Source organism: Anser anser (assembly GCF_964211835.1).
Source record: "Anser anser genome assembly, chromosome: 18".
In the NCBI taxonomy this organism is placed as follows: Eukaryota; Metazoa; Chordata; class Aves; order Anseriformes; family Anatidae; genus Anser; species Anser anser.
In genome coordinates, this window is record NC_139739.1 from 9395795 (window position 1) to 9407652 (window position 11858).

Consider the following 11858-nt stretch of genomic DNA (forward strand, 5'->3'; position numbering starts at 1 on the left):
GCAGGAAGCACAGGCTGCTGGTTTTAGGGCCATATCCTGCTACAGTTCCACATCCAGCCCTCAGGATTCATCCCAGCACGGGCTGAAGACAGGATATGGTCTGGCAATCTTGACAAACTAAGTGCTAAGCAAGAGGGCGAGGCATATAAAAAAAATAAGAAAAAATCCGAGAGCCTTCTTGGCTGCAATTGATTAGAAAAGCACAATTCACTGTTAACTTCTCCTGAGAATCCCATTCACATGGGATACCTGAAGGCATATTCCCTTCCTGGTAAGCCTTCCAGTAAGCATCCTGTTCCCATCCAAAGGGAGTAGCAGGTGGCCAAACTGCCCCACTGGAGGCTTGACAATGGCATTAGCTGAAGCCTGGCTCAATCTGTACACAACTCCTGAGACTCCAGCTAAGCCTTTCCTGGGAACAGCGAGCATCCCCGGGCAAGGCCCAGATCTAGCAGCCCCGTGTCCTTGCAAGGCACCCTCTGCTCAGAAGCGAACAGATGGGAAGAAGCGTCTCAAAGCAGCACAGCTTTAAAACTGTGCTCTTCTCTTCAGCATGCTGTCACCAGCAGCTCCGCGGGCAGAGATCTCTGCCATAAGGAGCGAGCAGAACGGCGGGTGGGCAGCTAATTGAGAATGGAAGTTCCTTGGGGGCAAACCCAAACTGTCTTTGTGGTTGCACAGAACTAGGTACGCTGCCTGCGCTCAGCCCCAAATGCCAGCTTGGTACAAATCCTGCTCACCTGGGAGGTGGTTGCACCTGGTCTTGGAAACCTCCTCAGCCACCCAGGGACCAGGTGACAGCAATAAGCTGTTGTGCACAGCACAAACTCCAGCCTAACAGTCTGCAGGGGTGTAATAAGCCAGTCATCTTAAAAGTCACCCTGCTACTACTACACCAAATGGCAGACCTCTACCTCCCTCAAAAACTGATCTGCTGAGAAGCAACACCTCTGCCAGGAGCTGCTACTTCTTTACCAGCAGTTTACCCAGTTAAAAATCAATAGGGAGTGACACTTGGTACAAAAACACTGCACTAGAAGACAAACCCTGTTTTGTCCCTCCTCTGTGAATCCCCATCATATTTCAGGATAGGTTTGGGTTGACAACAATCTGGTTTTACACAACCCACCAGCAATTCTGTTGCTTGGTTTTCCCTTTACAGCAGTTACACCTTTAACACAACCTAAATTATTTAGAGGGGAAAAAAAAAAAAAAAGAAAAAAAAGAAACAAAAGGCAGACTCTGCCCTGAGAAAAGCAGAAAATGAAAGACTTCCAGACCTGAAGGAAATGGGGATCTCTCAACAGCCCTGGAGAAGCAGGGGAGGCCACCTCATCTGTAAGCTGTTAGAGACACTGAGCAACAGTAAAGAATTCCTCACTGCCAGCCCCCTACACCCCAACACCAAGCAATTCATTTAGGGTATTTATAGCAGCGTTTGAGCAAGTCAGAGGGCAGTTTTGGCATTCCCCTGTTGAATCTCTGGTCAAATTCTCTGATCAAAATCGACCCCTTCTTCCCCTCTTCACACACAGACATCCACCCCACAAACCCTACGGAAAGGTGAACGCTTTAAAAACAACAAACCGAACCACTACAAACAAGAAACCCCACCAAACCACTACAGACCCACAAGCAGCAGGAGAGCTTTTAAATCGGGACATGAGGCAGGTCGGGGTGGAAATCGGGATAATCCCGATCTGGGAAGAAGCGGAGCCGCACCGCTTTCCATTCGCACCCTGTACGAGGGAGCACCGGAGCCCCGTGCAGGTGGGGCGCAGCCAACCCCTCCGGTGCCGCCTGGGGCGGCTGCGGTTCGCGGGGAGCCGCCGGCTCGGTGCGGGGCAGAGCATCGCCGCCGGCTGCCGCCGAGCGCAGCGGAGCCCCGCAAACCGATCGCGGGGGGATTGCGGTAAAGGGGCTGCTCTTGTGGCTCCCGAAAGGAGCCCGCTGACAGCCGGTCCCGGCGCTGGGTTCCTGCGACTCTGCCCTCAGGGAAGGCGGCCGAGGCCGGGGAAGGGGCGCTCGGCTCCACCGGCGGCTGGAGCCAACTATCCCGTCCCGGCGGGGATGAGGCGGTGCAGGGGGAGCTCCGGCCAAAGCCTCTCCTCGAACCGCTTTGGTTAACCCGGGGGCATGCAATAAAATGGGTGGGGGGAAGACAGACCGTTCGCCAAGCGGTGCTGAGGGTAGGCACTGTCACGCTTCCAGGTATTCCTGCCCAAAACATCCCCGAAACCCACGCACGTCTCTCCCTGGCCCTACTCTCTTGAACACTACACCCAGCGGGGCGTATCTGTTTTACCAGCGGAGAGAAGAAAATACGTTCTAGCGTCAAGGTGCTTTTCTGGCAAGGATGACCTGGAGTGGGCAACTTTCCTATGGAGAAGGGCGCTAAAAAGCAGCCCAGAAAGAGCGCAGTCGGTTTGCATCGTTATTTTTCTTCCAAAACGCCCTTTAACGCAGTGCCCCGCTCAGCGCCAGCCCTCCCAGCGCCGCCGGGCAGCACCCCATCCCGCAGCCCTCGGAAGCTCCGCGGCCGGGTCTCAGCCGGGGGGGGCCAGGGAAGGGCTGGGGATACGGAGCTCCCCCCGTCCGGCCCCCTCCAGGTCCCTGCTGAGCCCCACCGGGCTTAGAAAGCCTCTCTCCCCGGGGGTACGGTAGGAACACTTGTTCTCCACCCCTGAAAGCCGCACGAGGAAACTTCACGCCCCGGGGGGGGGGGGGGTCGGGTTTTTCTCTGCCCCCCACCGCAGCTCTCCAGGAGCAGGGTGTCCTTTCCACGGCGACCACCGCTTCCAAAGTCACAGCCCCCCTTCCCTTTTGGGAGTCATACTCTCCCAGCTGGAAATCCGTACCCTAAGGTGCAAACGCCTCCCCGCCGGCCAGCCCTGGCACACACGCCCCGTGCCCAGCAGCAGCCCTGCAGGGGCTAATGCCCGGTGAATGCAGCTCCCCGGGGGCCGACCCGAGGCACCTTCCCCCCCCAGGGGCTCCCAGCCCGGTTCTGGTTCACCGCTGGGACCTCTAAGCAAGGTCTCAGCTAACCGCAGCAAACAGCCTCCCGTCTCACAGGGAAATCCGCGGCCACGCAGGAGACAGGTAGATTTTAACATTTTACCCCAGAGACTGAAGTTGAAGCTCGACTTAGAGGCCCTCTCCGCCCTGCTTTTATTTTTTTATTTTTTTTTGTACGGAGAGCCAAACGCGGCGCACCACAAACGGACGCGTCTTGCTGCGCAGCTTTACGGAAAATTGCCCCCAGCTCACCAGGAATCACCTCCGCACCCGCACCCAGGGAGGGCAGAGCTAATACATGCAGCAGTATGATTTCTGCAAGAGAGGCAGCAGATGGTGCTCCCTCGGGTGCAGTTTCGGGAGGAGCCTCGCCTTCTGCCCTTCCCAGTTTCTGCTCAAGCCGCGCAGGTTTGACGCTGCAGCAGCCTTTTGGCGACAGTCACCCGGCAGCCCTGTACAAAACGCTGCTGGCACAAAGCAAGAATCTGTCCTCTTTGAGCAGGAGGGGAAGATACAAGCGGAGTAGAGCGGCTGCTATACGAATGCCTCACCACTTATGACCCCGAACCCCGTGGGTCTTCCACATCTAAGCCAGTAACCGTGCCAGACCAGTTTGGAACAAGCTGGAAGCTCGCTACCAGGCGCTCCCCCGCAGTGCCAGCAGCCGAACAGGGCTGGAAACCCTCTCTGAAGCCCTCCAGTAGCAGCGGAACCCTTCAGGTGCGACACGAGCGCTGGGGGAGCCTGGCAGCGCCCCCCCGGGGGCTCAGGCCGGCTCTGTCGGGCGGGCAGCGGCAGGGCGGAAGAGGGGAGCCGGGCTTTGCCAGCTGGCAGGAGCCGGGAAGGGAGGGGGAAGCCTCCTGCCACCCCCCGAGGACGGCTGTAGCGGGGCTGGCTCCAAACGCTGCTGCCCGGGCTCGCAGAAGGCTCCCGATGAAGAGCGGCTTCGCGCTGGGTGGGAGGGAATAGCGGCGGGAGGCTGATGCTGGGAGAACGCTGCCAGGGAGAGGCGCAGAGGGAAGGGGAAAAAAAAGAAAAAAAAAAACAACAAAAGCCTATGTCCACCTGGCGAATGAGCCCCGGCTGCCCTGCCGGCGGGCCCCGCACAGGGCCGGGCTGGCTCCAGGGGAGAGCATCGCTGGCGCCGGGAGGCGGGGCTGGCTGGCACGGGAGCGGTCCGGCGTCAGCTTTTGCTTTCGGAATCTCGGAAAAATGACGCGGGATTGCTGCATGCACCCCGGGAGCTCTTTTCTCCCCCTTTTAACGATCCCTTCGTGCCTTTCATCCCCCCCCCTACACCGAAACGGAAACCGGCACCTACTTTCATCATACATCTAACTGCCCTGAACGTCTACCTTAAGCAAACAGACCTCAGCCTTGGCCGCGCTCCACGGATCCCCCGGACAGCCAGAACCCAGAGCATCCCCTGGCAGCCTGCGCTACCCGCACGCTTCCCTCCCGCGCCAGCCGGGCACGGCTGAGGGCAGAGTCCCCCGCGGGCAGCGGGGACCACCGGTGCCCCCCCCCGGGCCCGGCCGTGCCGGGGGTGCGGGTTCCGAGCCCCCGCTGCCTTTGCCCGGAGCCGGCCGGCGCGGCGAGCCCGGCACCAGCGGGGCAGCAGCGCTCGCTAGCGGCCGCTCGCGTCCCGCAGCCTCTTGCGGCTCTCGCAAGGCTTTAGGGCTGTAAAAAGGGGTAAGGAGAAAGACCTAGGAGCCGCCCGACCCCTTCTTCCCCCCTCAGGCACAACCGCCCTGCTCGCGTCCACGCCACCCGTTTTTGTGGAGGTAACTTAAAGTGCTGTTTCCCACGCAGGACGGAGCAGTCGCCTCGATTTAGGTGTAGAGAACAAACCCTAAGGTGTATAAAGGATCTTATGTGTCTCCATGGGGCGCCTACAGACCCGGGAACTAGTGGAAGGCATGGGAGGAAAATAACAACATGAAATACTGCTGATTAAGCATCACTGGAACAGGGGGTTATCATTTTTTTTGTCCTTCTTTCGATTAAAAAACAAAACAAAATGTTGGTTTAACTTCACAAATATACCCACTTAGTATTCCCAAACATAATGAAATAAAAATGCTGGTTTATCTTTAGCCTTGACATTCAGAAATAAGAATCAACACGCAGTAAGTCCCTTCCGGCACTTTAAACAGTTCTCATTCATACTGACGGAGAAGACAAAGTATGTGGCAAGTGTTTGTATACTGAGCACTTATACAAACCTTTAAAAAAGCTTCAGGAAGTAAGAGAGTAAGAGTGTTTGCACTAACACAATTCCCCCCCCACCCCCAAATTAACATGCCTGTGCAACTCTGTGCCATTCCACATCGAATGAGGTATGTTCTATATACACGTTTATGTGAAATAAATGCAGCATTTGTCAGATTTTTCAAAGCAGAGAACTTAAAGCAGATTTCTTTCAGCAAATATTCCCACTGAGAACAATTATAAAGATCCCTGTAATGCTTTTCCCCCAAAGCCTTTCTAGCTTGTTAAAGGAAGCATAACATTGGCAGCACACCTTCTCACAGAGCTCTTGGAATAGTACTACCAGCAGCAAGTTGCAGAGCACCTACCAGTTGTTTGAAAGCACTACATTCCGCTAGCATCAGAAACCAAAACACGCAGTTTTTACTTAATTTTAGACTGCACATAGAGCTTTGGAAAAAGGTACTATAAAATTTACATTGCCACAGTAGAAAATAAAAGAGGGGAAAAAAGTAAAGAGAAAGAAGCAAAACAGTGTTCCAAACTTTCATATCTATATCTGAGTGTTTCATGTTTTACTCAAAGTCCCAGCATCTTTAGGCAGATAAGTCACATGGAAAACAAGCAAAACCAGAACCCAATACAGAAACTGAAGATTCTCTAAGTCTCTAGTCCTCAGCTGTGGAGGATGAACTGAAAAGCTGAAATGTAAGCAGAGTAAATAAAAACACTTGAAGGAGATTCTGAAGTCTCAGTAATGCAGTTCAAAGCATAAAATATGACATTAAACAGATACTAATGGAGGTCCTGTAAGTCTAGGAGCTACATAAGAAGGAAAGCACATTAGCAGTTGTACAAGCCATCATTTTTTACAGCTACAAACTTCTGCATTTCCTACATTAACTCATGACTTTTATAGTCTGTATTTAGCATGCTTCCAACGACAATAGTTATCTCAGTATTCCAACAGACTTTTCCAAACTAAGAGGTACTTCAGCTCGGGTTGTTTAAGAGTCCAACAGCACAGCTTCTGTAGCGAAAAAAAGCAAAACAAGCAAAACTACCCGGCACACAGACTGAGATGAGCCACAGAGACCTGCCCCTTCTCAGCTAAACCGGTATTCCACAAGTGCACCAACACGTGTTTAACTCTAACAGAGAACTCATTGCCAAATCTATTTTTTTCCTCCTGTAAATGCAATGCCTGCAATCCTTAAATACCAACATTCAACTAAGATTCATAAGAAAACAAAGTAATCTTACCTTATTTGAAGAATAATCAGGTATTGGGGAACAACAGCTACAGAGGATTCTTGCTTTGTAGGATGCGAAGGATCTTCGCTAGTATCAAAAACCCTAACTAAAAACTGGAGCTAGACTGTGCAGCACCACTGCGTAAGGCACCAGAGTAAGAAGCATACGTGTGTATGTACAGTTAAAGTATAAATGAAATTGCGTTGGTGTGTTGCACCTCATCAACACAACGCTCTAACGCTGCACCACATGACTGGCAATATAAAAGCAGCAAATCACTTTCCTTCTTCTTTAACTGATTGACTAATTCAGACCATAATTAGCAAACTGTTTACACATGGAAACAAAACCACCTGGATTTTCTGACTTTTCACACTCATTTAGTGAGCTTTCCTGTTTAAAGCCAATAGAAAATGCATGGTACTTTAAATTTTAATCAGTGTTTCCAGCAACACTGCATAACAAATGCTCAAGAATTATTTTTTTATAAAAATAAAACACAGGAACACAGAAATTCACGCCTTATTCAGTGCAGATTCCTTGCCAGCACTCTATAACATACCTCTATGAGGAAAATCCAGAACCAGACTATTTTTAAAATTAATTATTTTTCCTCTTCTTCTGGATTCACACAAAAGAACCCCACATGGGTATAAGTCCCACTATTTATTCATCTGGATTCTCATACTGATCTTGCAGTGACATGCAAGTACAACATAAATCAAATTCCTTCACATCAGTTTATAAAATTCTAGTAGTAAACGAACAGTAGCTTCCTGCACCAGTTCTTAGAGTAAGACAGTCTTACCATTTGATAATTAGCAGTATCACCATTGCCAGAAAACCCAAACTTCTTGGGAGAAAGGAAACAAAAATTTTTGTCTTCTTATGCCAATATATACAACATTTTCAACTCTTTCATACATATACAGCAGAACTCATGAAAGACATTGGAGGCAATTCTCAGACAGACTATGATATTTTTCTGGAAGGCTGAATAGTTGACTTCAAACCGTTCAGAAGATACTACATTCCAAGAATTATATTCCCTTTCTAGACTTACTACAACTCCTCAGAAATAACATTCTCCCCACTAACAAGTAGAAGGAAGTTTCCAAATATTTAATTATAATTGAAAAAAAAAAGATTACAAAATGCAAAGTTTTGCAGTATTTGGGACTACAGAAATGTATTACTTTTTTTTCCATTTCCTTTGAATTTGAGAAAAAGTAACAAGCAAAACAAATGATAGTGAAAACTAACAGATGTACGAACTAGTTTCACCAAACAAGCTTGACAATTTAGAAAGGATTTCTTAAATAAATCTCCGTGTCTAAACCTGGCAGATGTCATTCCCCACAGAAGTGCTGCATTCCTAAAGTGAACTAATGCCCTTCAGTAACACAGGAAGTCAGTCACTTAGGCAAGGCAGGACTTAAAAGAGACCAAGGGTTAGCATCTCCGAACATTGGAGTAAGCTGAAGCATTTTGGATCCTCTGTCAATTCAGAGCTCATCGTGTTTTGCAGGGTCCATACTGGGTTTGATGAAGACTCCTTCCATTGCTTTCCAATAGTTGTGATGATTGGCGGTGGGCATGCCATGAACTTCCCGTTGGCCTCTAATTGGATGGCCATATTGCTCCCCCGTTATTGAAAGGAACACCTCAGTTCCTACGTGCTTGAAGCGCACTGCATCCTCCCGCTCCCAGTGTGTCCCACTGCATTGCACAATCCATATATCGAGGTCATCGCCTTCACCATCATCACCAAAGGCACTTACTTCCTGTTAGAGACACAAACTTCCTGAAGTGAAAATGTAAGCAAACACCGCCAACGTGCACACAGAAATATCAGCCACAAAGCCAGCAGAGTTTAAAGGCAGGGATGGAGAGGAAAGAAAAAGATGTTCAATTGCTTTGCCAACAGCGGTCAAATCCAGAAGCAGTAACTTTCTCACACTACAATCTGAAGATAAGATGCCAAAAAACTCCAATGCATAATCTGAGCAAAGAGCCACCAAACCCCAACATACAATACAAATTAAAGAGGACTTGAGCACAGAGATCAGAACAACCCTTCTGACAAAAAAATCAAAAGAAACACTAACGCTGATACAAATTTTCTCTGCTAAAACAAGTTTGTAACTGTAAATATTTAGCATGACCACTTTCAGAGTTACCAATGCAACAGATTTTTTTCAGCATAACGTGTTTTTAATCACAACATTGCAACAATTTAGCCTAAGTAATTGTATTCCTTTTTTACTTAATGACACCACGATTACAATTGGGTTAATAACTATTTTGGTTTGCACTCTTACTTCAGACAGACAGCTGAATGGCTCTTAAAAAAAAAAAAAAGAAGATAAAGCAAATGAATTCCTGCTAACACAAAAGTCAAAGATCAGATTTCAGTATGCACCCCAAAATATTCCAAGTGTTTGCAGAAACCCGGTAGATCTTAGCTCTAAACATTTAGGACTCGGCACAGATTTTAATTCTTAAAAATCTTAAAAATGATGATTAGAAGTGAATAACAACTTGAAAGTAGAAGAGAAATAGTTTGTACCTAGCAACCTAATCTTATAGGGTCATGTTATTCAAGTTTATGTAGTCCAAACAGTGTTAAAGACAACCTATTAATTGAAAAAAAAACTTATTTGTTAAGAATATGAAATTAAAGTTTGTGTTCAGAACTACACCATATTTCAATACAATCATAAGTCATAGTCCTGTCAATCTCTGGGAAGCCATGCAAACTCTTCTTTTGCTTAGAAACTGTGCAAGCATGTAGCAAATACAAAGAAAAAAACAACACAGTTGCTGAGTATTTTTACATTAATGACAAATGTTAAATTGTTAAAAGAATTGTCAACTGGCAAATGACAAACGGTGGAAAGTTTTAATCTGTTCTTTAAATAATTCTTCTGATATGCTATTTTTCCATCACTTCTTTTGTTTTGATAAATAAATATGTAAACTAGATACTCTAAACATAACCGTACCTTATTGTTTCAGCCACCTTCAGACAAATCTATTTCAAAGTCTGGTCTTTCAACTTAGAATCTAATGACCTATCTTCTTGGCCTAAAGGAAACCTAAAATGACTGCTAATAACCTATAAATTTGGATTTTTTATTTTTATTTTTTATACATTGAAAACCACTGTTCTAGAAATTTATAAAATGGCAAATAAATGCGATTATGAGAGTGGATTTATTTTTTTTCTTGGCAAAGTAGACAAATAAATAAGCAGAGAGAAATAAAACAGGGACAGGGAGGAGATGATTGAAACTATTAGATTGGAACACCAAGGAACAGGATACAGGACAGCCTAGTGTCCTAATACCAGATTAGCTGTCTGGCTCTACACAGTCTTCATAATGTTCAGGAAGGTGCCCAATCTCCTGTACTGTAAAAGTGCTAAACACTTTAGAAGAGTCTTCCCAGTATAAATGAATGCAGAATAAGAAAACAAATACAGGTTTGTTAAAATTATTGTGGCAAACCAGTACTGGTAAATATTACACTTAGAATAATGCACTAAAGTTCCTGACAAAGATGCAGAGAAGCATCCACCTGGACTTGGTATATCCAGCAATACACTGTTTCTGGCAGTAAACATGCCTGATTCTACATTTTTCTTGTTTTTGAAGAGAGGTATTGTCAAAATCAGCCATGCACTGTTTATACAAAAGCTTAAGACCTAGAACAACTTACCTGGTTATTGGAGAGTGGTGACGGGAAGTGATGAGTGTGTAAATTTTTTCCCGTGTTCACATGGGTAAGTCGTATTGCTTGCCCACATTTCACTGGTGTTCCACGTTGGCAACTGCCATCACTCTTCCCACGAATCCGCCAGTAACTGTTAGCATCATCTGAAGCTTCAACTCCTGTCACTGACTGTTGCCCGCTTCCTGTTGGAATAGAATTAAATGGCAAGAGACTTAACCCACTTCTCCAGTTCAGAAAGTCCTGAAAGAACTGGAGAAATCTCCTTTAATGTTCTCATGCCCTCATATTTAAGAAACACTTAATTCTCACAGTCTGTTTACTGACTGGTGGGAATGCAGGTACCATGTAATGCTTCAGATTGAGGCACTTAAACACGATACGTGTCAGTACATGCAAATTGTCAGAGCTCACAGTGAAGTTCTGACTCACGACAGGTACTACTCAAACCACCCTTTCTCAGAAATACTAAAGAGTTCTTCAAGTCTCCAGACAAGGCACTCAGCAGCCTCAGTCTTGCCAGAACAGGTGCTCCCCCAGAAGGTGCTGCTGAGGACCTAGATGCAGATCAGGGCTCACCTCAAGGACCAGGCAGAGCACATCACCACCCCAGGACCCATGAGGTTCTGCTACAACGTCTTCCCGCACCCAGGCCTCAGCTTCCCCCTCTCCCTGCCAGGCCTCCAGCCCACCCCACAACCCCATCTCCGGGCTGCTGCTCCCTCTGCCCCAGCAACACGCACCTGAGAGACCTCCAGCTTCCCCTTCTCTCCCTGCTCCCCCTGCAACTTCCCTGTCCCCTCAGGACCCCCCCGGCCATCTTAATTCCCCTCACACCCCTTTCACCATTTCTTTTCCTCTCAGGATCTCCCCCATTTCCCTGACCCCAAATCCCCCCCTCCCCCCCACTTCCCTGTCCCCTCAGGACCCCCCCGCCATCTTCCTTCCCCTCAGGACCCTCCCTTCCCAACTCCCTTCCCCTCAGCCCCCCCCCCACATCTCCATTCCCCTCAGGACTTCCCCCTCCCCCTTCCCCTCAGCCCGCCCCCCCCAATCTCCCTTCCCCTCAGCCCCCCCCCGCCATTTCGCAGCTCCCTTCCCCTCAGCTCAGCGCCCCCCGCCGCTCACCGGAGCCGTACTTGACCTCGTGCGAGTGCAGCCGCACGCTGTGCCGGGTGTTGAGCAGCTTCAGCACCGAGCCGCAGGTAACAGCGCCCGGCGCCGGCTCCCTGCCGCGGCACGGCCCGCGCAGCAGCGTCAGGAGCAGCAGCGGGAGGAGGCGGCGGCCGCCCCGCATCGCGCCGCAGCCCGCCCGGCCCCGCTGCCCTCAGCGCAGCGCGCTTCCGCACCTCCCTCCCCCTCCGCAGCCGCCTCAGCCAATCGCCTCCCGCCAGCTCCGCGGCCGCCCAATCGCCGCCCGTCCTCCGCTCGGCTTCGGTCTCTCATTGGGCCGCGCCGCAGTGACTTCAAAGCCGGGAGTCCCCCAGCACGGAGAGCTCATTGGGCTGAGGGACAGAGGCGGCCAATCAGAGCGAGCGGCGTGGCGCCTCCCAGGGGAGGACGCGAAGGAGGACTGCGGCGCCGCGAGCGGGCTGCGGGGTGCCCCGGCCGCCGGGCAGCGCTGAGGGGACCGGGGCGGGGCG

The 11858-nt window shown here is 49.4% G+C and overlaps 2 protein-coding genes across 2 annotated transcripts in view; both read right to left on the reverse strand.

Moving 5' to 3' along the window:
* Positions 1–6853, reverse strand: part of TOP3B (DNA topoisomerase III beta) — an 84784-nt gene extending 77931 nt beyond the window's left edge. The window contains exon 1 of the mRNA XM_083803555.1: positions 6493–6853. The gene's annotated coding sequence lies outside the window, so the exon portion shown is untranslated. The remainder of the gene's footprint in view (positions 1–6492) is intronic.
* Positions 6854–7134: 281 nt separating this feature from the next.
* On the reverse strand, positions 7135–11570 carry SDF2L1 (stromal cell derived factor 2 like 1). Its single transcript, XM_083803583.1, has 3 exons — positions 11344–11570; positions 10204–10400; positions 7135–8267 (listed from the first exon to the last, which is right to left on the reverse strand). The coding sequence occupies exons 1-3, from the start codon at positions 11510–11512 to the stop codon at positions 7989–7991; spliced, it is 645 nt and encodes a 214-aa protein (XP_083659709.1). The 5' UTR covers positions 11513–11570; the 3' UTR covers positions 7135–7988.
* Positions 11571–11858: the final 288 nt, after the last annotated feature.

Bases quoted from the DNA above. Each gene is read 5' to 3' on its own strand.
- SDF2L1 (XM_083803583.1), bottom strand. From the start codon at position 11,512: ATGCGGGGCGGCCGCCGCCTCCTCCCGCTGCTGCTCCTGACGCTGCTG. The intron at 10,401-11,343 runs GTGAGCGGCGGG...CTATTCCAACAG, and splicing joins CGAGGTCAAGTACGGCTCCG to GAAGCGGGCAACAGTCAGTG. The intron at 8,268-10,203 runs GTAAGTTGTTCT...TGTCTCTAACAG, and splicing joins CACCACTCTCCAATAACCAG to GAAGTAAGTGCCTTTGGTGA.